At 37.2% G+C, this 24,149-nt stretch overlaps 1 protein-coding gene across 3 annotated transcripts in view; it reads left to right on the forward strand.

The window, feature by feature from the left end:
- Positions 1-24,149, forward strand: part of MAP2K5 (mitogen-activated protein kinase kinase 5) — a 261,148-nt gene that overhangs the window by 94,253 nt on the left and 142,746 nt on the right. For all 3 annotated transcript variants that reach the window (XM_065940825.1, XM_065940823.1, XM_065940824.1), the window contains exons 10-13: positions 3,521-3,589; positions 3,682-3,763; positions 14,682-14,743; positions 21,810-21,858. In XM_065940825.1, the coding sequence (XP_065796897.1) occupies positions 3,521-3,589; positions 3,682-3,763; positions 14,682-14,743; positions 21,810-21,858 (262 nt within the window). The remainder of the gene's footprint in view (positions 1-3,520; positions 3,590-3,681; positions 3,764-14,681; positions 14,744-21,809; positions 21,859-24,149) is intronic.

A 24,149-nucleotide genomic window follows, 5' to 3' on the forward strand; every position in this document is an offset into this window, starting at 1 on the left:
AATACTGTTAGCCATTTTGCAAATAGAACCTTTTTATATTGTTAATGTAGTCTGTAAAATCTTTGAAAAAGTAGAGCTTAAAAGTCTCCCTTGTACTATATATTTTCTAATTGGGGAAAAACCCACTGTACAGGAAATTTAGCCTTGTATGTAGCACATGCTGATTATCATTCTTTGACTGCTTTGGGTTTCTGCTGCTTTTAAAGTAGCATTTAAATGGACCATTTGATTAATCATTTGTATACTGACTGTAATCCTCCCAAATTTCCTTTCTGAGTTGTACATACTGTAAAAGACAATTATGTCGCCACAGATTAAATAAGTGAATTAAAACAGAATAGCGACTTAATTTGACCTGTGATTTTGCTCTCCTTCCCTTTAGTGGAGCGTGTGCCACTCCAGCAAATAAATGAAGTCATCCATGACAGCTTGTGATGAATTGCCGTATTTATACTGTATATTTTAATAGCCTCACACTAATTTAAATTGAGCACAGAGTAAATTATAATTCAGTCACTTGACTGCTTGTATTTAACTTGACAACTCATCCTTATTTGTCCTGGAGGTGTAGTGGAAAGCAGCGGAAATGCACTCAGGTATTTCAGTTTCTCACTTAACCCTTTCTCCAGGAAGTGCTTCATGTTCAAATTCTCTCCAGTTTGAAAAATTGAGCTCTTCCTAAAGAGAAGAGGAAATAATCACGAGGACTCAGGAAGTTCATACTTTCCTTGTTCTTCCAAAAAAAATTTAGTATTTGTCATGCTTTTCTCCCCGGTTTTCCCATTTTACGGTAGATTTTACTTTCCCTCTCAAGTTCCCAGAAATTACTTTATTCACTTTTTTACCAATATGGAATCACCACTATTCTGGACTAAAGCGAATTTCAAGAATGATCAAGACCTTTCAGAGTGCAATGGATTGGTCCCGCAAGTATACTATTACTTGCTACAGTTTAGGCCGGTGTGGCAATTTTATTTATTTTGGTATTTATGTCTTTGATTTTAAGTTCAATTATAGAAATCAAACAATTCATTTTCTTCCTGTCTAGAAGTAGCTGCTTATTTAGAGAATTACGGTTGTAAGGTGTGAGAAAATTAAGTACCACATCACTCAGTGGGCACCGCTTGTTTAAGACCGTGTGCTGGGTGCTGGGTTTGGAGGGAGGGAACCAGAGAAAAATGCCCAAGGCTTAGTTGTTGCCCTTCACAGGCTTACAACCAGTGTACTCTCTAGGCTTCAGTTTTTAGGATCCAAGGCATTAATGCAAAAGGCAGCATGTGATGGGAGAAAGATTGAGGGTCTGATGGAAGGCTTTAGGACTGGCCTGATGGAGATGGTGGTGGCATTCAAGCTATGCTTAAGGCATAGAAAAGGTATCATGGCCAGTGACTATGGAATGGAGCGAGAAAGCATACCTCAAGTGGAGGGAACACCTGGACTAAAGACTGAAGGTGAGGGAAAGCACAGGACATGTGGGCTTGTAGCAGTCATCTGCTTTTACATGTAGATTGGATTTGTGGTAAGGAGTAGTGGGAGAAGGAACTGGAATAACAAATTGGAGGTAGATTGTGGAAAAATTCCTTGAATATCATGCTAGAATGTCAATTTTATTCCAGACTATGGAAGCCATATTCTCTGTGAAAAGAATATGTTCTTGGCTAGTAGTTTTAGGTTAATTCCAAGATTTTGGTTAGCCGTGTGGAATCATGTTGTTTCTTGATTGGGGGCCTGGAGATACAGTATATCTTTAGTAGTGATACTGCACACTGAATAAACAGCATTTTTTTGAAACTTTAAATAAGGGATTCTCAACCTTACTGTGGGCTACAAATCAGCTGGCAAGTTTTTAAAAATGCAAAGATATGGGCCCAACCCCAGAGATTCTGATTCCCTTATTCTGGGTAAAGCCTGTGCATCATCAGGCTTTGCTTAAAGTGTCCTTATTGTATATAAATACCTTGATATAAAGGTAATTATAATGTGAGGCCAGGGTTGAGCACCATTGCTTTAAGGTAAATGATGCTTTATTCCTTTTAGCAGAATTTTTCAGGCTGGAAGATTCCCTGTACTTGACATAGAGGGTCAACATTAGCTCTAATATTATATGGTATAGAATTGAAACAATACTAGATGAATTAATTTTGTTGCTAAATTTTATACGGGAGCAAAAATGTAAGTGAATATTGTAACAAATGACTGTTGAGTGGGAGAAATGTTTAAATGTTTTCTTGGCAGTTTTGCTTTACATTTACAATCTAGTTTAGTGAGAGCTTTTATAAATAACCCTAGAGCAAACTCTTGATAGAAACTGCTGTGCCTGCTTGTACTCATTCTACCCTCCCCAGTGGATGTCAGTACTAGAAAATTTGTGTTTTTAGAGATTATCCTTTTCTTTCCTTGCTCTGTCATCAGTTTACAATTGAAAATTTATGTTTTTTCCTCCAGTATGATTACATATGTGTGTGTGTGTGTGTTTATATATATTCTGCAATTGTAATACAAAATGTAGATCAATGTTGGCTGGTGTATAATTACTATCCTTGGTAATCCTGAATAAGTTTTTATCTAGAAATGTCTGGAATCAAAAACTCTGCCGCAAATCTTTAAAACTATTCTCTAGTTATTTTATTATCATCACTGTTCTTTTTAAGTAAAAAACAATTCCCTTTGAATTGACTTCACGGTAAATGCTAAGTAAAATTTGAATGGTTAATGGGCTTCTTTCTTTAAGTGTTCAAAATAAACTAGAATTTGTTCTAGGTATGTTTATAAATTATTGTACCTTTCTGTGTTATGAATTTGACTCAGTGGTTGATATTTTAAGGGAGACCATAAAGCCTTGGAACATACTGGGAAGTGTGTGGTTCTTGGAATCAGGGAGAGGCCCTGATGTTGCCGGGCCTCGTGACTCCTCAGAGCTTTGGTTTCTTCCTCTTTAGAAAGAAAGGAATTAGGTGAAATAATTTCTGAGGTTCCTTCAAGCTCAATTTAATAAGAGTTGTGGCAAAGAAAGATTACCCAATTGAAAGAGTATAAAAACCTGATATATTTTAAAAAACTCCTTATTTCTCTCATAACTAAAAATCTACTTTAAATGTTATTTTTACTTATCATTCTCTTCTGCTTTGCCCAGTGTCTGAATTACAAGACAATTAATTTTTAATGGTTTCAGGGTCACTCCGGTCTTCCTTGTTTCAAAATAACCAATGTGGCCAAAATAGGGTGTGTAAATTAAGGGTGTTATAACGTAACTGACTTTTGAAGCCATTAATACTGACCTTTGAGACCTGGCTTTTTCCTTGATCCCATCAATCACTTCTGTACCACCTCCCCCAATACAAAGTGTTAGACAGATGTGGACACAGTTTGTATTACCAGAGGTTATGGTGGTGGAGAGGAGAAAGGTGGAATGAATAGAGGAAACACCATATTTTTTAGTTTTTATATTTCATAGTGAATATGGCTAGATTTAATTTAAAGGTGAATAAATGTGTAAATGTTGATTCCTTTATATGTTCAGGTCATACTACTAGATATTACACTGGAACTTCAGAAGCAAATTATGTCTGAATTGGAAATTCTTTATAAGGTAATTTTTTTCTTGGTTATTTTTCCTTATAAAGTATGCCTATGGTATTGGCTTGCAGGCTTTTAACTGCTTTTGTCTTATTTTTGTTACAGTGTGATTCATCATATATCATAGGGTTTTACGGTGCATTTTTCGTGGAGAACAGGATTTCAATATGTACTGAATTTATGGATGGTAAGTTTTCCCTTTTATAAGACTTTAAAAGTGATTTTGAGAGTAGAATACTTTAAAACCTGATGTTTATACAGGTATCAAGTAGAATTAAAAATAATTAAAATATACTAATAAGTACCTCCTTTATGCTCTAAAACATCTTAATATTAAGGGTTTCTAGTGTTAAATATTTATAGTTGAGCTATAATTTCAAGAATGTCGTTTCATTTACTTTTATTGAAAATTTAAATAGAACAGATTAAATGCTAGTCTAATCGGTGGTTTGATATTTGATTCTTCTATACAATCTGTCTTCACTTGTGAAACAGATGTTCTGTTCTTTTAATGTTTCAATAGCCAAAACAGATTTTCTTTTAGAGAAATCTATTAACCCAATGTCCTATGTCTTTTAGAAAGAAATCGGTTCTTAATTGCAAGATAAGAAATCGTTTTCTAGCACAGCTGTTTAGCCAAGATGTGTTTCGTTTTCTTTGGACTCTAGCCCTTTCTTTCCTTCCTTTATTTTTTATTCATTTCTACTTTGGTAAATCTTTTTGATCTGAATATTATGGCACAAATGCAAATTTCTTGGTTCCCTGTCAGTGAAATGATGTCGCCATTGTTATTGTTTATCCATTTGAAATCAGAGCAGTCTTTACGTTTCACATATTCAATTTTTTAATGTCCAACTCATTAAAACTCAACACTTGGAGTTCCCTGGTGGTCCGGTGATTAGGACTCAGAGCTTTCACTGCTGTGACCTGGGTTCAGTCCCTGGTCGGGGAACTCAGATCCCTCAGGCCAAGGGATGCAGCCAAGTGTGTATATATATAGTTCATTTGGGGCATTCTCAGTATATTAATAGTACAATTAGTTCATTCCATATAAGACTTTTTAATGAGCCCACTTTGATACCTTGATACTATAAGAATGTGTTCTAAATTTGTTACAGTAGATGTCAAGAATTAAAAGTCTTACAAACATATTAGTATGACAATTACTCTTTAAGGAGACCAGCCAGAAAAAGGGAATTCACAGAGCCAGTGAGTGTGTGCATGTTCAGTTACTCTGTTGATTCTGACCATTGCAACCCCATGGACTATATGTAGCCTGCCAGGCTCCTCTGTCCATGGAATTTTCCAGCAAGAACACTGGAGTAGATTGTCATTTCCTCTTTCAGGGGCTCTTCCTGACCCAGGGATCAAACCCGCATCTCCTGCATCTGCTTGCATTGGCACGTGTGTTCTTTACCACTGAAACACCTGGGGAGCCCTTCATAGAGCCAGTACATGTCATTGTTTTATGGCTTTTTGTCATCCTTTTTTGAATCTTCAATTTGTGTTACATTAAAAAATTGATTTATTAAGATGGTATATTTAAATACCATAAAATTCATCCTTCTAAATGAAGGATATGCATTTGTGCAGTTCAGTGGTTTTTAGTATATTCACAGGATTGTATAACCATTACCATTAATTCCAAAACGTTTTTATCACCCTAGAAATAAACTCCCTACCCATTAGTAGTCACTTCCTATATTCTCTTCCCTCTAGTCCCTGGCAACCATTAATCTACTGTCTATCTCTATGAACTTCCCTATCTTGGACATTTCAGATAAGTGAAATCATACAGTATGTGGCCTTTGTGTCTGGCTGCTTTCACTTAGCATAATGTTCTCAAGGTTCACCCATGTTTTAGCATTTATCAGTACTTCATTCCTTTTTGACAACTGCATACTAGTCCGTTGTGTGGATATACCATATTTTGTTTACTCTTTCATCCATGATGGGCCACTGATGCTCCATAGAGGGGAGGCTTTCAGTCTTTCATCATCAAGTATGATGTAGCTGTGGGATTTTGGTAGGTGTCGTTTATCAAGTTGTGGAAGTCCCCTTCTCTTCCAAGTTTGTTGGATATTTTTAATCATAAATCAGCGTTCGATTTTGCCAAGTGCTTTTTCTATTGAAGTGATCATGTGTTTTTTGTCCTTTATTCTATAGTTGTAGTGCATTAATAGATTTTTGCATTATTGAACCAATCTTGCATAGTCCATTTTATATGTTGCTGGATTAGTTTACCTGTATTTTGCTGAGAATTTTTACATTCATATTTTTAAGTGATATTGATTTGTAGTTTTTCTTATAATGTCACTGTGTGAGTTTGGTACCCAGATATTTCTGTCCTCAAAAAATGAGTGTACAGTGTTCTGTCCTTTTCCATTTTTTGGAAGAGTTTGCTAGAAAGATTGATGTTAATTTTTCTTAAAACATTTGGTGTAATCCACTGGTGAAGCCATCTGGTCCTGTGGTTTTGTTTGTGAGTGGTTCTTATGGTCAGGTGGCATCTGTTGTCTGTATTAGGAGAAGTCCAGTACTTCTGCCCATTGCTTCTTGGTACTGGAGTTGCCAGGAAAAACACAATCCAGGCAAGCACTGGACTGGACAATTCTTCAGTCACGTAATAAAATGAGAGACAGCAAGATCAGCTTCAATAGTGGGTGTCAGTTCCCCGTGGCCAGCCGCGGGTCCCTCCTGGCAGCCTGTGGAGGGCAGTTGGCCTGCACATACCCATCTATGTTGCAGCAGAAATAGCCCCCACTCCACCTCACTCCCTTGGAGTCAGAAATGCTAAAAACTGAAGGTATGCCTAAGGTCCATTGAGGCACATGCTTAAACAGGACAGAGAAGTACATATTGAGCCTAAAACAGGGAAAGGGTCCAAAACAAGGAGATAAACCCAGCACAAGCTATATGGCCTCTTTATCTCTTAGTAAGCAGCTGTTCTAGCCCCACGGCCCATTGTTCTGTGGCCAAGTAGGGTTTGCAAGACTGTGGGCATAAAGCTGTCTTTTCCAAAAGGTTTTTTTTTTTTTTTTAATTGTGGTATAATACGTATATAATTTACCATATTGCTGCTGCTGCTAAGTCGCTTTAGTCGTGTCTGACTGTGTGACCCCATAGACGGCAGCCCACCAGGCTCCTCTGTCCCTGTGACTCCAGGCAAGAATACTGGAGTGGGTTGCCATTTCCTTCTCCATTGCATGCGTGCATGCTAAGTCGCTTCAGTTGTGTCTGTGTGACCCCATGGACAGCAGCCCACCAGGCTCCTCTGTCCATGGGATTCTCCAGGCAAGAATACTGGAGTGGGTTGCCTTCTCCAGTATAATTTACCATATTAGCCATTTTAAAGTGTGTAGTTCAACAGCATTAAGTATATTCACATTGCTGTGCAACCACTGCCACTATACATCTCTAGAGCTCCTTTCCTTTTGCGGAATTGAAGCGCTATACCCATGAAAGCACAACGCTCTACATCCTGTTCCCAGCCCCTGGCAGCAAACATTCTACATCTGTCTCTATGAATTGGGCTACTCTGGATACCTCATCTAAGTGGAATCTCACAATATTTGTCTTTTGGGGACTGGCTTATTTCACTTTTCGTGATGTCCTCAAGATTCACCCAAGTTGGGACATACGTCAAAATTTGCTTCTGGTAATACTGAATAGTATTGTGATGTAGTTTTTAAAATTACCAACCAATATCTTTACTAGTTATAGGTTTATTCAGCATTTCTATTTCTTCCTGAGGCAGTTTTGGTAGTTGTGGCTTTCTGAAAGTTTATTTATTTTATCTAGATTATCCAATTTGTTGGTAAACAATTAGTATTCCTTTATAATCATTTTTATATCTGTAAAGTCAATATTAATGTTCTCTCTTTCATTCCAGATTTTAGTAATTTGAGTCATATTCCTTTTTTCTTCAGGGTAGCTAAAAGTTGGTCAGTTTCTTTGTCTTTTTCAAAGAACAAACTCTTGATTTTTGATTTCTTTGATTTTCTCTATTGTTTTTCTATTGTCATTTACCTCTGGTCTAATATTTACTCATTTTTTAATGCTAGCGCTGTTTTTAGTTTGCTCTTGTTTTTCTGTATTTTTAAGTGTGAGGTTAGGATGTTGATTTGAAATCTTTCTTATTTAATGTAGGTGTTTACAGCTATACATTTCCCTCTAAGCACTGCTTTAGCTGCACTCTAGAAGTTTTGATATGTTGGTTTTGTTTTTTTCATTTTCATTTACCTCAAAGTATTTTCTGCCCCACAAACATAATCCCTTGTGATTTCTTTCTTAGGGGTGTGTCATTTTCCACATTGAATTTGTCCTTCTGTTGTTGATTTCCAATATTCCATTGAGGTCAGAGAACATACTTTGTGTGATTTCAGTCCTTTGAAACATACTGAGATTTGTTTTATGCTCTAAAATATTGTCCTGGAGAATGTTCAATGTGCACCTGAAAATATATTCTGCTGTTGTTGGGTAGAGTGTTTTTCAGATGTCTGTCAGGACTAGTTGTTTTATGGTGTTAAGTATTTTATTTCCTTGTTAATCTTTATTGCCGTTGTTCTGTCTGTTGTTGAAAGTGTGGGGTATTGAGGTGGGGTATTTTGTTGCCTGTTTCTGCCTTCACTTTTGTCAGTTTATGCATGGAATATTTTGGCATTCTGTTGTTAGATGCATATATGTTTTAACTGTTACATCATCTTGAAGGAGCTCCAGCTGAACTCTGCCTGTGCCGTGACTGTCAGGCAGCTGGTGCTTACTGTCACGGCAGGCTGCTGATTTTCAAGGCTGCACTGAAGGTGGAGTGCACGCAGTGGGAATAGGGCAACCTAAAATGCCGCAAAGCTTGCTGTTCTTACCAAGATTCAAGCATAGTCCTGGACAGATAATTTTGGGGTTGCTACAGTCCTTTGGCTAATTTCCAGAGTTCTGAAAAGGTTGATTCTGACAAATTTTGTCTGTTTTTTCATTGCTTTTGCAGAGAAGGGAATTTTCAGAGGACATTATTATACCCTGCCATTTTCAGTGATATCACCTTTTAATACATTTTAAACCTTTAAATCCTTAGCATAAAATATTCACTTTGTAGCCTATATTTAATACTGTTTCTGAGACTCATCACTCTCTAGGCTCTAAAACCCTTCTCCTGCTGCTTTTGGCAACTCCTTTTACTCCACACTAACTGGTCCCTGAACAATTAAATTTCTCACTTAAGTTTTTCCCATATCCTCAACTCTTCTAAAACTTGATTCCCCTCCCCCAGATTTTACCTGCCTCTTTCTCATTGAGACAATAGTGAGCTCTCACAGGTCTTCACTGTTCCACCTGTAACTTAAACACAACTGCACACGCCTAACTCATCTCTCACATGAAAAGCTGCTTAAGGTAAATCTCTTTACATGTGCATCCCCTTGGTAGAGTTTCTCCATTAACCACCCTCTCTTTTTTGAACTTTCATTCTCTCTGTAGTACAACAAAACAGCCCTGAAAAATACATGGACCAAAAACTCTGTACCATCCTCTGTCAATCCTTCTCTTCCTATTGCAGTAAAACTTCACAACAACTTTCTCTCAACCCTAGATCTCTCATCTCAGTGTAGAGTTTCATTGTTTATTTTAATCATATGTTGTTTATTTCCAGATATTAATTGAGCATTTTCTTTCAGACACTATTCTAAACATGGGGGTACAACAGTGAACAAGACTTAATCCCTGTTGGTGCAGGACTTAAATTCTAGAAGGGGAGACAGACAAGAAACATACAATATGTTCTCAGAGAGGAATAAGTGTAGTTAGAACCTAAAACAGGGTAGATGATAACTAATAAGGAGAGGAAGCGCTACCTTTGACAGTCAGGGATGGCTTCTTTATGGGAGTGGCATTTTCACAGAGACTTAGTCAGTGAGCCAGCTTAGGGAGGATCTTCAAGGCAGAGGGAGTAGCAAGTATAAATGCTCTAAGATGGGAAGCAAGGTGTAATTGGACCCCACAAGAAAGTCTTGGTGATTTGGGAAACCTGGGGCCAGACAGGAGGACAGAGAAGTAGGCAGAAGCTAAATTGTGTAGGCCTTATAGGTCCTGGTGAGGAATTTATGTTTTAGCCTGAATTTGTTAGGATGTATTAAAAGGTTTCAAGTAGGGAAGTGATATGATATGCCTTCTCATTAAGTCAAAATTAAATTCACTCAGAAATACCCAAATATAGCATGTGAGACTTTATGTACATGTATTTGAATTACCATCATGGGAGTAAATTGTTTCCCCATGATGCAATGAATAAATGCATCAACCGATGTTGCAAAGAAAGAAAGGACTATTAATTTTTTTCAACAGGAAGAGGCTAAGAGAGCTTCTGAAATTCTTGCTTGTGGCTTCAGATTTCAATTTTTTTAGTATTGATAATTGTTGTTCAGTCACCCTGTCATGTCTGACTCTTTGCAGCCCCATGGACTGCAGTGGGTCAGGCCTCACTGTCTCTCACCATCTCCTGAAGTTAGCCCAAGTTCATGTCCTTTGCATCAGTGATGCCATCCAGCCATCTTATCCTCTGATGCCCCCTTCTCCTTCTGCCCTCGATCTTTCCCAGCATCAGGGACTTCTCCAGTGAGTCACTGTTCAGATGACCAAAATATTGGAGCTTCAGCTTCACCATCAGCCCTTCCGATGAGCTTTCAGAATTGATTTCCCTTAAGATTGACTGGTTTAATCTCCTTACTGTCCAAAGGACTTTAGGACTCTTCTCCAGCACCACAGTTCGAAGGCATCAGTTCTTTGGTGTTCTGCCTTCTTTACGGTCCAGCTCTCACAACCACATGTGACCACTGGGAAGATCATAGCCTTAATTATAAGGTCCTTTGTCAGCAGAGTAATGTTTTCAACACACTGTCTAGGTTTGTCACAGCTTGCCTGCCAAGAAGCAATCCTCTTCTGATTTCATGGCTGTGGTTACCATCCACTGTGATCTTAGAGCCCAAGAAGAGGAAATCTGTCACTACTTCCACCTTTTCCCCTTCTATTTGCCATGAAGTAATGGGGCCAGATGCCTTGATCTTAGTTTTTTTAGTATTTAGTTTTAAACCAGCTCTTTCACTCTCCTCCTTCACCCTCATCAAGATCCTCTTTAGTTCCTGTTTGCTTTCTGCCATTAGAGTGGTATTATCTGCATATCTGAGATGGTTGTTGTTTCTCCTACCTGTCTTAATACCAGCTTATAACTCATCCAGCCCAGCTGGATTTCTCATATCATGAGAAATGCATATAGGTTAAACAAACATGGTGACAGTAGACAGCCCTGTCATACTCCTTTCTCAATCTTGAACCAGTCAGTTGTTCTAACTGTTGCTTCCTGACCCACATACAGGTTTCTCAGGAGACAGGTAAGATGGTCTGGTATTCCCATCTTTTTAAGAGCTTTCCACAGTTTGTTATGATCCACACAGTCAAAGGGTTTAGTGTAGTCAATGAAACAGAGGTAGATGTTTTTCTGAAATTCCTATGCTTTCTCTATGATCCAGTGAATGTTGGCAATTTGATCTCTGGTTCCTTTTCCTTTTCTAAACCCAACTTGGACATTTGGAAATTCTTGCAAGATTTTAAGCATGACCTTACTAGTATGGGAAATGAGTGCAATTGTTCGATGGCTAGCACATTCTTTGGTACTACCCTTTTTGGGAATTGGGATGAGGATTGATCTTTTCCAATCCTGTGGCCACTGCTGGGTCTTCCAGATTTGCTGACATATTGGATACAACACCTTGATGGCATCATCCTTTAGGATTTTGAATAGTTCTACAGTAATTCCATTTTAATATTTCCAGATTAATAATTAATAATAATCATGATCATTTTAAGGAAAATGTTGGGATGAATATCACAGAAATGTTGCTTTGTTCATTTGCTATATATCTGTGTTTATTCCACATGCAAGATACTACTTTGTATTGTAGCCCTGTATTAGGATAAGCAGAGACCTTACCCCATGAGTTCTTTTGACTTAATTTCATGAAGATGATAGCCCCACTTCATCAACAGAACTATATAGTTGTTTTGCAGTTGAGATGAGTTTTTTTCTATTCTATTAGCACTCTTCCTCCTAGTTCTCATGGTGGATAGTAGCATGCGAGGAAATGACTGACTAAGGCTAGGGAATGCAAGAAAGTGACAGGTCACAGTGACCTGGAGCAATGATCTTGGAATCGTGAGGAAAAGGATCAAACCAAACATGCAACAGATAAGCGAGTCTCTATATGCCTCGCATACCAATATCGCAGCTAAGATTAAACTGTCTCTCTGAGTGTGTATAATATAGTCTCATTTCAGTGCGACTAAAAAGTTCAGATATAATTCTCAAGCTGTGTGTTGTTGTGGGGCAACCTTTTAGATCTTTGGAGTTCTAAGAAGCCAGAGACTCCAGTCTCTCCTGGGTTCTGGCCTGAACTGACTCATGGCTGTGACTAGAATACGTCCCTCTCCAGGACTCAGTTTCTCTCCTCTGTCAAATAAAGTTATTGGACTGATCTTTAATGTCTCTCCAGCACTAATGTTTGATGATTTAATGAGTCTAAGGATTGCCTTTTGGGGATAGGCCTATGCGATAGAAATGATAGTAAAACTCAGTAAAAATTCAACTGAAAATCCTCTGCCATTTTTAGCCTGATAAGAATTATTTAATATCATGAGAACTCATCTGGCTTAGTTGGAGCTCTTGAGTCTTTTTTAAAATATATATATTTGTATGTATGCATTTGGCTGTGCCAGGTCTTAGTTATGGCATATGAGATCTCCAGTGTTTGCTGAAGCATTCAAACTCTTAGTTGTAGCATGTGGGATCTAATTTCCTGACCTCGAACTCGGGGGGCCCTGCATTGGGAGTGTGAAGTCTTAGCCACTACCACTAGGGAAGTCCCAGAACTCTTGATTCTAAGTGGATCTAATGATTATGTCAAAGACAAGATGAATCTGTGATGACAACAAAGCCAGCTATGTAAAGATTTCCCCATATGGATGGCTAAAGAGAGTGGGATATAATTGAGATTAAATAGATATTTACAAAAACCAGTGAATTACCTCAAAATGAAATTCCTTTTTGACTTGTTCCACTAATAATGGTAATAGCCTAATCTTTGCTTTTTTTGATTTAGCTTCTTGACTATAGTCCTGTTAGCTAATTAGGCCCTGATTTATAGCCTATGTAAAAGTAAATCTCCTCTTAGGACTTCTTAGTAATATATGTGAATAGATTTGCACCTCCTAGTTTTGAGCCACTCGAGCTGTTCACCTCATAGGGGATTGGCCTGCTAAACTCTTATTTCTGAGCATTCCAAATACCAACATGTAAAGCTTGGTATTCATGAGATTTTTTTATCCTTGCAACTGCCAGTTCATCTGAAAGATCAATGAGAACATGAAATGTTTTCTCTACCATGTTTTCACTTTTATTGCATATATAATAAACATGCAATTTTAGTAAATAAATATGTTCACCTCATTGGAGGAGTCCCTTTCATTCTCTTCCCAGTAACACCCAGAGACAAAGCATAAGGTTTAGTCACTGTGGCTTTCCAGCTTCACATCAGAATCTGGAAAATACCAGCCAAAGCTGCTGAAAGCAGTGATCATTTTCCTTCTTTAAACAGGATAAATACAAAGCCAGTTTCTTTATATATTGAATATATGTAATATTTTTTACAGGGAAAAATAACTTTTTCTCTGATATTCAGCTTTAGGAAAACGTGTCACATAAAAATTTTTGTATTTGCCAAATAGACTTAACTGCATTTGAAAAGGATAATATGCTCCGTGTTATTATCTTATGAGGCATACTTACAAATCATCTAGTGGTAAATTGTTAAATATGAATTTTTAGCCTATAATAGAAACAAAAATTGTTTCTCAGATATCTTGGGTAATTCCTTCATGGAGCTGAAAGGCTGTAAGTTTCACCCTTGACTCAAAGAAATGTTATTGCATGTGGTTAAAATAGTTCTCATATAATCATATCATTAGCAGGAGTAAAGTAATGTTTCTTTGCGTAACTTCCTGAAATTCTTATACTACTTATGTAAGATTAAATGTTTAATAAGCATATTCAAATTTATACTTCCGAATGAATATTGGTTCCTTTGAAATAGTTTCCCGGGAAAGTTATGCAGTTATTTTAATGATGTTGTTGTTGCTGCAAATGGTTTGTGGTCCCTTCTTTTGAAACTGTTTGCAGAGCAACTTAACCTATCTGGTAAAATTCCTGGTAATTTAAATTCACTTATTTATGCATCTGACAGATACAGAATATGTACTTTCTGCTAGTTGTGCTAATTTATAGGCTGATGAAAAATCAAAACAACATGACTCCTGTCTTTATAACTCCTGTTTATAATCTAGTGATTTTATTTTTTGGGAACTGCCAAAAACTCCTTTTGGTAAAGGTGAAGGATATTAGTGAATACCATTTTAGTGAAAAATATTATGACTAAGGAGATTTTTTTTTAACCTCATAAAGTAGTTTTCAAAATAGCATCAGAGAATTTCCAAAAAACAAAAAACTATTTTGTTCTAAGATGGCTTCTTTGGAATATGTTGATTGCTTGTCATGGTACCTAATTTGAAGGTTAACATACATTCAGATAGATGTTAACATTGCCATTTTACTTTATTAATTTTTATGTGTATTTTGAACATTATACTCATCAGCTTCTGCTTGGTTAATATGAAAATTCTCAGATAAGGTCCTGGTTTGCCTTTGAGATAACTGTTAAACAAGTGAGATACTTAGATATGATCGTCCTATCGATCTTTAGTTTTGTGTAGGTATTTAAGTTTACATAAAGTACAGATACTTAGCTGGTCCTTCACTACTTTCCTTCAGTTTTTGCATGTGTATAATTATACACTTGGGAATAAAATGAAACTGTCTAGTTATGCTTCATCTGGAGTTACAATTGTATCATAAATAAAATTGGACTGGAAAGCTAATTTTACCCTAGACATCCAATTCATGTTGTAAGTAGAGGGAAAAGAAGTCTCACAGTGAATGTCAGAGGAGGGGCCCAGTGCACTGTTCTGGTAGTTTCATTTGTTGTAATACAACATGTTTGTCTCCACAGGAGGATCTTTGGACGTATATAGAAAAATTCCAGAGCATGTCCTTGGAAGAATTGCAGTGGCGGTGAGTATATGGCTTCCACTCTATGACATTTGGATAATTTATTTGTGTTAGTCAGGCATTATTCTCCCTATAGCCTTAGGATTTTTTGTTTTTCTTTTTCCTCAATCCCTACTGACTGTCAGGGTCTTCTTAACTCTCTCATCATTTTTGTCCTTTCTTCTTTTTGTAGACCAACCTATAATAATGACATAGAAACATGACAGTTTTCAGGCTTATGGATTTTTTTTTTTTTTTTGGCCACACCATGCGGCTTGCAGGATTTTAGTTTCTGAACCAGGGATTGAACCTGGGCCCCATCAGTGAAAGGGCTGACTCCTTACCACTGGACCACTCGGGAATTTCCTGCATATTCTGACTTGTGGTAATTCATGTGTTTGCAGGGATCTTACTGCTCTTATTAATCAGTAAAATTTCCACATCTTCAAAAAGAAAGCTGTTTCATTGACATTTTGTAGTTACAGGCATACAATTAGAAAATACGTGTAAAGCCTAAATTATTAAAGTAAAATCATCTGTGAGGAAATACTACTTTAGTCTTAAAGATTTTTGTATACTTTTTATGTACTTGGTTTTTAATTTTTTCACCATCTGTATCTAGGAATTTATTCCTTTTGTAATTAAAAGAAGTTTTCCATTTTTCTGTATTCACTAATAAACTGATGAAGTATATCAACTAAATTAACATTATTATTTAAACTCCAGATTTCAAATTTGGAATAACATAGGCTAAACAGTGTCTAAGAGAAGTCATGGGTGGTGTAATAGTAAACAGTTGCTAACCTAAAGGCACTCTGATAACTTAAGCAGTTTAATGCAAAACAAAGTGATTATACCATGTACCATTTAATTAAATGGCTGATTTTCGCATTCATTATACATCAAACTGACAACTCAAATCCTTTAATCCAACATGGACCCTTATTTAGTCTTAGTTCATTGTAATTCACAGCTTTCCTTTTTTCTTTCCAATTATTAGTGTGAACTGCCCAGGGTGATGAGAACTTTCTTTTCTGATGCTATTTCTGCTAAGTAGCTTCTAATCTACATGTTTAGGTAGATGAGTATGAAATTCGAGTACTTAAATCACCATTTTAGATGAAAATAAAAATGTTTCATTTCCTCTTTTAATCTCAGGGGGAATGAATGCTTTGTGGCTTTTGGCAGTTCTTGGCTCTAAAGTTTAATAACACGTATAATAAAGGGCAAGAAAAAAAGAAGGATACCAACTGGAAAAGAAAAAAGTATATGAGTTCTCTATACTCAATTATCTATCAAACTTGGCTAAAATAGGAATCTGCCTTCTTCAGAAGAGAAGCTTGTTCTTCCTGGAGTTCATAAATCTTGCCTCCCTCTTGTGTAGGGCAGCCGCACAAGGCCATTGGTATTTTCAATTCTCTTGAAGTGGGAAGCCTGTGAAGTGAATGGAGTCAGAAAAAAGAAAAAAAATCCAGCTCCAATACAGGGCTTACCTATTGGGTAATCGAAAATATGACAGTGGTTTTAGTGAAAAGCATTTAAAATAAATGTCAGCTAACCTTCACGGTAACTATAGATTATTGTACATATTTTAAACATGTGCAAGATGAGGTACAGCAAAGTTAAATAGCTTGCCTAGAGTTCTGTAATTAATCAGTAATAATCAGAACCCAGGGCAATTTAACTCTGGGCCCCATATTCTTTCCCTCTGCTTTCCCAAGAGAATGAGAAAAAAAGAGGAGGAAATGAAAGGAAGAATAACATTTAAAATTAAAAGAGAGAAGTACAAATGAGAGAATATGAGAGTAACAATATACACTGCTTCAGATTCTTTTCATGTCTTAGAACTTCATCTTGGCATCTCTCCCTTCCCACAGTAACTTTATTTTCTAAATTCTAATAGTCTGGTATGCTGTACAGATCCACAGATCCAAGGTTCATTACAGAATAGACCCCTGTCAGCCTTTATAATATGTCCTTCACATTTTCTGTTGATGGATGTATGGCAAGAGAGTATTTTCCCAGACAAAGAAGTCCATATAAACTGGTTGATTTCAGCCTTCGAACTTGCTCAGTGATTTTTTTTTCACTTTGTTTGAATCTGGCCTTCCTATAAAAAAGAATGCTTTTCTGCCTTTCCCTGCCATCTAACACATTTTATTTTTCCTCTTATTCCTGAAGCAGTGACACTGTGTACTGTGAGTGCTAATGTTGATTGAAGTTGTCCCTGAAACGATGTGCACTTGACATGTCAAGGAGTGAGTGATTGACAGCAGATATAAGTACTTTTAGTGTCAAGGCTTTGTCAAGCCATTGTTGTGAAACCTAGCTTACTGAATACCAATAATACCCTCTAGATTTTCAATGAACAGATTGCTAGCTCCCTGTACACTTATTTTTCTTCTAAAGGAAAATGTAGTCTATTTTGACAAAGTTGGAAGAATAATATTTTCTTTTTGACTCTCCAACAAAACTTTTAATTTTAGCAAGTATCATAAAATCAGTATTTGTTTTTACTTTTTTTCTGCCCAGTAATCTGAATATGGTGGATTGACTTCGCCTTATATGTTGCCTGATTGTTCATTTTCTGTGGGACTAATTTTTAGTGGTGAGCTATCTTTAATGGGAAAGCTTTATAATATTCAACTAAGCTTATGTTGAGAAATTTAACCTTGTTTTCAGAACTCAGAGGGTGACTACTAGATAAGATAACCTTGTCCTTTGCTCAAGGAAGATATTGTTTTTATTGTTAATGTTATTTTTTATAAGCATTTAAGGAAATATTTTTGTTCTGTTTCTTCCTTCTGTGTTAATTATTGCTATTTTAATATTTTCTTTTTTTTATTATCTTGCTGTTCAGAGTACATGTGTTTTATTGTAATGCCTAATTACAATAGTAATTCTGAATTAGTCTGAATTCTGGAAGAAATCATTTACTATAAATATGTATTCTGTTCTCTTAAAATAGACAAATATATCATAGAATTGATTATAATGCATTAGTAAATTTTTCAGGAGTACATTCCACTCTGAGAATAATTGAATATGTTAACTTCTGCTCAGCATTAATATAGATTTTATCTTCTACATTTTTTGTATTTAGAAATTGAGTTTTTCCCTTTATATTTCTATTTTTAATATTGCTCTTAATCTTTTCTGATCAACTAAAATCCTTGCATATTTAGCGCCAACCCTCTTTCCATCATTCTCAAGATATGTAAATTGCCAGTTACGTCTCATAATGGTAGTTTTTCGTATATTCCTAACTCACCTAAAAATGTCTATAGTGATGGACATTAAAAATTCTTGCAGTGGATCCTCTATGACCCACCTCCCAGAATATTGGAAATAAAAGCAAAAATAAACAAATGGAACCTAATGAAACTTAAAAGCTTTTGCACAACAAAGGAAACTATAGGCAATGTGAAAAGACATCCCTCAGATTGGGAGAAAATAATAGCAAATGAAGCAACAGACAAAGGATTAATCTCAAAAATATACAAGCAACTCCTGCAGCTCAATTCCAGAAAAATAAATGACCCAATCAAAAAATGGGCCAAAGAACTAAACAGACATTTCTCCAAAGAAGACATACAGGAGGCTAACAAACACATGAAAAGATGCTCAACATCACTCATTATCAGAGAAACGCAAATCAAAACCATAATGAGGTACCATTACACGCCAGTCAGGATGGCTGCTATCCAAAAGTCTACAAGCAATAAATGCTGGAGAGGGTGTGAAGAAGAGGGAACCCTCTTACACTGTTGGTGGGAATGCAAACTAGTACAGCCACTATGGAAAACAGTGTGGAGATTTTTTAAAAAACTGGAAATAGAACTGCCATATGACCCAGCAATCCCACTCCTGGGCATACACACCGAGGAAACCAGATCTGAAAGAGACACGTGCACCCCAATGTTCATTGCAGCACTGTTTATAATAGCCAGACATGGAAGCAACCTAGATGTCCATCAGCAGATGAATGGATAAGGAAGCTGTGGTATATATACACCATGGAATATTACCCAGCTGTTAAAAAGAATTCATTTGAATCAGTTCTAATGAGATGGATGAAACTGGAGCCCATTATACAGAGTGAAGTAAGCCAGAAAGATAAACACCAATACAGTATACTAACACATATATATGAAATTTAGAAAGATGGAAATGATAACCCTATATGCAAAACAGAAAAAGAGACACAGATGTATAGAACAGACTTTTGGACTCTGTGGGAGAAGGCGAGGGTGGGATGTTTCGAGAGAATAGCATCAAAGCATGTATATTATCAAGGGTGAAACAGATCACCAGCCCAGGTTGGATGCATGAGACAAGTGCTCGGGCCTGGTGCACTGGGAAGACCCAGGGGAATCGGGTGGAGAGGGAGGTGGGAGGGGGGATCAGGATGGGGAATACATGTAACTCCATGGCTGATTCATGTCAATGTATGACAAAACCCACTACAATATTGTAAAGTAATTAGCCTCCAACTAATAAAAATAAATGGAAAAAAAATAATAAATATAAAAATTCTTGCAGTAAATTTTTAATAATAGTGGTGTGTCCTTTGTATCTGATACCTAGTTATGAATAGTCAGCCTTCAGGTTGTTAAGTTCACACTCATGTGCATACAGGATCAGTGGGTATGAACAAAAGCATATGTATGTCCTTTTATAATATGATATTTCTATATAAAGACTTTTGAGACTTTTATTGATTAAATTTCCCACACAGAAGGTAGCACTGTCGCCCATATACTTAAGGTCTCAGAAACATCTTCTTTTCAGTATCTTACTCGACTAATTATTCCTAATTCAGGCTGTTAAATTTTAAAAATCCAAAATCTAACTCAAATATTTTCTCTCTCTATTTCTTTTACATGCCCTTTTAATATTGTCTACGTGATTCCACACATATACTTGCACCAGCCAGTCAGAATGGCTTGTGAGGATCATCATCTTGATATAGTTTATTGTTTCCTACCCTAATGTCATTTAAAACGTTTTAGGGGAAAGTTTTTATTTTGGAATAATTTTAAACTTCCAGAAAACTAGTATTTGGAAATACTAAGAACTCCCAAAGATGCTTCACCCAGACCCCCCAGTTGTTAACAATTAACCACATTTGCCTAAACATAGGTATGTTTGTGAATGTGTTCGTCGCTCGGTCGTGTCCAACTCAACGCACCCCCATGGACCATAGCCCACCAGACTTCTCTGTCCATGTGATTCTCCAGGCAAGAGTACTGGAGTGGATTGCTGTGCCCTCCTCCAGGGTATCTTCCCAACCCAGGGATCGAACCCACGTCTCCTGCCTTGCAGGCGGACCTTTTACTGTCTGAGCCACAGCGTGGGCTTCCCAGATGACTCATTGGGCAATGTATCTGCCTACGAGACAGGAGACGCAGGTGGACGCAAGTTCAGTCCCTAGGTTGGAAAGAGCCCCTGGAGAGGAGCATGGCAGCCCACTGTAGTGTTCTCGCCTGGAGAATCCCTTGACAGAGAAACCTGGCAGGCTACAGTCCATGCGGTCACAAAGAGTCGGACACAACTGAAGTGACTGAGCACGCACTAGGCCTATGCACAACTACTAAACGCACGCATACGCATGCATGCACGCATGCACACACACACACACACACACACACACACACGCGCGCGCACACACTTAAGTTTTTTTCTATTTTATTATTTATTTTTATTTTTGGCTATGCTAGGTCTTTGTTGCTGTGCTCAGACTTTCTCTGGTTTCATCACGTGGGGGCCACTCTCTGGTTGTGGTGCACAGGCTTCTCATTGCGGTGGCTTTTCTTTTCGTGGAGCACAGGCTCTAGGGTGCATGGGCTTCGGTAGTTATGACACATAGGCTCAGAAGCTTGGCGCACAGGCTTAGTTGTCTTGCAGCATGTGGGATCTTCTGAGATCAGGCATTGAATCTGTGTCCCCCGCATTGATAGGTGAATTTTTAACCACTGGACCACCAGGGAAGTCCCTATATAGATTATTTTCCTGAAACATTTGAGAATAAGTTGTAAGTATCATGACCTTTTACTCCTAAATACTACAGGTATATTTTCCTTAAGAACAAGTATATTCTCTTATGTCACCTCTATATACTGATCAAAATCAGAAAATTAGCACTGATACATTGTTATTATCTAATCAACAGTACTTATTCAGGTTTTGCCAGTTGTCTAATAATACCCTTTATAGACCAAAAGAAAAAGTTTTCTGGTCCAGCATCCACTCTAGGATTATACATTATAATAGTTGTCATGTCTCTTTAGTCTCTGTTAATCTAGAACAGTGTCTCAGTGTTTCTTTGTCGTTCATGACCTCGATGTTTTTGAAAAACACACTGCCCCAACACTCTGATCATATATTTTTACCTTGGCCTGAATGCTTTTTCCACTTTTCCTCGCATCAGTGGAATCTGTTGCTCAGAGCCTGGCACTTCAATAAAGCCCTCTTGACTATTGTCAGGGGAAGCAGCCTTTACTCTATCCATTGCCTTCATTAGTTAAGTTTTTTAAAATGTCTTTTCTTGGTGGGATGGAGATTCAAGAGGGAGGGGACATAGGTATACCTATGGCTGATTCACGTTGATGTTTGGCAGAAACCAACACAATACTATAAAAGCAATTATCCTTCAATTAAAAGTAAATTTGAAAAGGAATGTCTCTCCTTGGTCATAAATGTCATGACTTAATTTGTTTTTTCATATGCAGAAGTATAGAAAAGAAGTGAGACTCTTTGTCCCTTTTTCCTGTCCCTCTCCTTTCCCCACCCCGCTGCACACTACCACTGAGAACTTTGGTGTAACTGGACTTAGAAGTCACTTTATGTGCACACATACTCATTTCTTTCATACCTTATCCTCAGAACATTGTGAACTTATTAAGTGAAGGAACCTGTACCTTGTACATTCAGTATCCCCACAGTGCCCAGCACGGAAGGTATTCAACAAATGCTTGTTGGTTAACAGACTTTTGAAGGAAGAAATTATGGTTGATGTGATTGTGTGTTTAAATGTGGAAAATTCCTTATAAAAACCATCATTGACATGGTTTCTCTTTCTTAAATTTAGGTTGTTAAAGGCCTTACTTATTTGTGGAGTTTAAAGATTTTACATAGAGGTATGTACAAGCTCTGACTTATTTGGGGGTACGGCGGGGGAGCTCTCTGGATACCTTGATTTTTAAAGTGATTTAGATGATCTCGTATTTAAGCCAGGTGATATATTTGATAGTCAATAAGATGGCTCCTTCATAAATGTTATTTTTAAAAAATTTTATTCCTTAACAGCTTTGATATAGATTATATACTTGGTATTATATTTATGTGAATAATGTTTACGAAACACATAAAAGGTTATTTCACAGTATTTGGAAATGACAAGATCTTATTTTTCTTAACTCTAGTTAATGAAAAACCTTCACTTTCTAGCAGTTGCATCCCTTCCTTTTGTTAACATTTCAAATACCCTCATGCGCTCTTAAGAGGCAGTTTCACAGACCTTGAAAGTGAAATTTTAAGGAATTGGTGAATGCATCAGCAATTAGTCTCCTAAGTCTATTAACAGAAAACATGAAAAGAATTACCAGGTAACTGTTGAATGTTGCAAAAGGAACCTCCTTTTGCACTTTTTAATATTCCCAAAATGCCTGAATTCATTTGGAGCAAATTATTAAGTGAGAAACAGACCATAAAAAAGCAACTTCCAGTTGGCCTAATGTTAGTAACTACTGTTTAAGTTTACACATCTGTTCAGCCTAGCTTTATGCACATTTGGAGAATGCAACAACATACACATTAGATGTGATTAAGGGAAAGTTTGGTTTGTTTTTAAGGTCTAAGCTATGAAAGAGAAAACAACTGATGCCTTCAGTTGTAGCATCACATCTGTCACAAAGGGTTTTTTGTTGTGATTGTGGTGGTGGTTTTAATATCCTAGTGATTCCAAATTTTTGTTTAAATTCTTCCGCTTTTGAAGAGGGTATGTAGATATTGACATGTAAAACTTTCAGTTCAATTCTTGAAGGTGTTTATGCTGATTAAATGGAATCATAAATCAAGTTTTTCTTTAAAGCCAGTGCACTCTATTTCTGAGTATATAGTTGGTACAAAAGTTATATGTAGAGAGAGTGAACTAAACGTGTCAGAATTATTCTTCCTGGGAATAAACAAACAAGTAAATACATCTGGTGGGTGAGAAAAAGTGGAGCATTGTCTCTCGTGGGATTAAAAGAGAACAGTCTTTAATGTGACATGACTTATATTCCTCCCCTGTACTCCGACTGCCCACACTTGCCAACCCATAAAGTGGTTATAACCATTTTAATAGGAGTTAACACAGTGGTCAGTTCTTGTCATTTTATTGATTTTTATGACCATCTGCTATCCTTTTGACAAAGGAACTCAAGGAAGTCATCAGTGCTCCGCAGCAGAACCTTTGTTTACAGGCCTTTGCCATGGAAATGCAAATGTTATTATTGAAGTGACCCTTAGGCTCATCCTGCACTCTGGGCCTACAGCTTAGTTCTGGCTTATAGGGAATTCTCACTAGCAATAACTTTCTATGAGGACTCTTAGTAGCACCAAGAACTATAGTAGGTAGGGAAATGCTGTTCAGTCTTAGCTTCACTTTTTGTCTGGAGGAATAGTGGCATTTTTCATTTGCAATGGTGTCTTGATAGACATTTCTAATGGATTTGCGTCTGGATGTGAAAATAAAGACTGAAGTGTTGGCTAGAGTCTTGTACCACCATGCTGTAGTGTCTGTGGGCAGGCGTGGTTGACCGGAGCCTCTCAGGCAGGGAGGTCCTTCTCCCCAGCTCTGGATGCAGTGTGGGTTGAGAAGGGCTCTTTGAGCAGTGGTGTATGAGGGCATTAGTGGTTTGACTGTTAAGGTCATAGAGGTTTCAAAAGGAACCCTATGCCTGTGGTTCTCTTTTCAGTTTGTGCTGGCCAGTCCAGTTTCCACAGAGAGCAACCCCGATAAGACGCCACTGGTTATGGGTTAAGGTTATCGGTGAGAAGCTGAGTGGGGATTTTGGGAGTGGGCCAACTAACCCTCTCAAGGAATTTCCATTTTTAAAATTTACTTGTTTAACTGAAGTACAGTTGATTTACGATGTTGTGTTCAGGTATCCAGTGTGTTGTGTTCAATGTTCAGGTATACGATGTTGTGTAGGATACAGCAAGATGATTCATTCATACACAGATTTTACACAAATATACACAGATTTGTACAAAGATATACAGATTCTTTTCCCACATAGGTTATTACAAAATATTAAGTATAGTTCCCTGTGCTATAGAGTAGTTCCTTGTTCGTTATCTATTTTATATATAGTAATGTGTATATGCTGCTACTGCTGCTGCTGCCAAGTCGCTTCAGTCATGTCCGACTCTGTGCGACCCCGTA

This window comes from Muntiacus reevesi, chromosome 7, assembly GCF_963930625.1.
Source record: "Muntiacus reevesi chromosome 7, mMunRee1.1, whole genome shotgun sequence".
Taxonomy (NCBI): domain Eukaryota; kingdom Metazoa; phylum Chordata; class Mammalia; order Artiodactyla; family Cervidae; genus Muntiacus; species Muntiacus reevesi.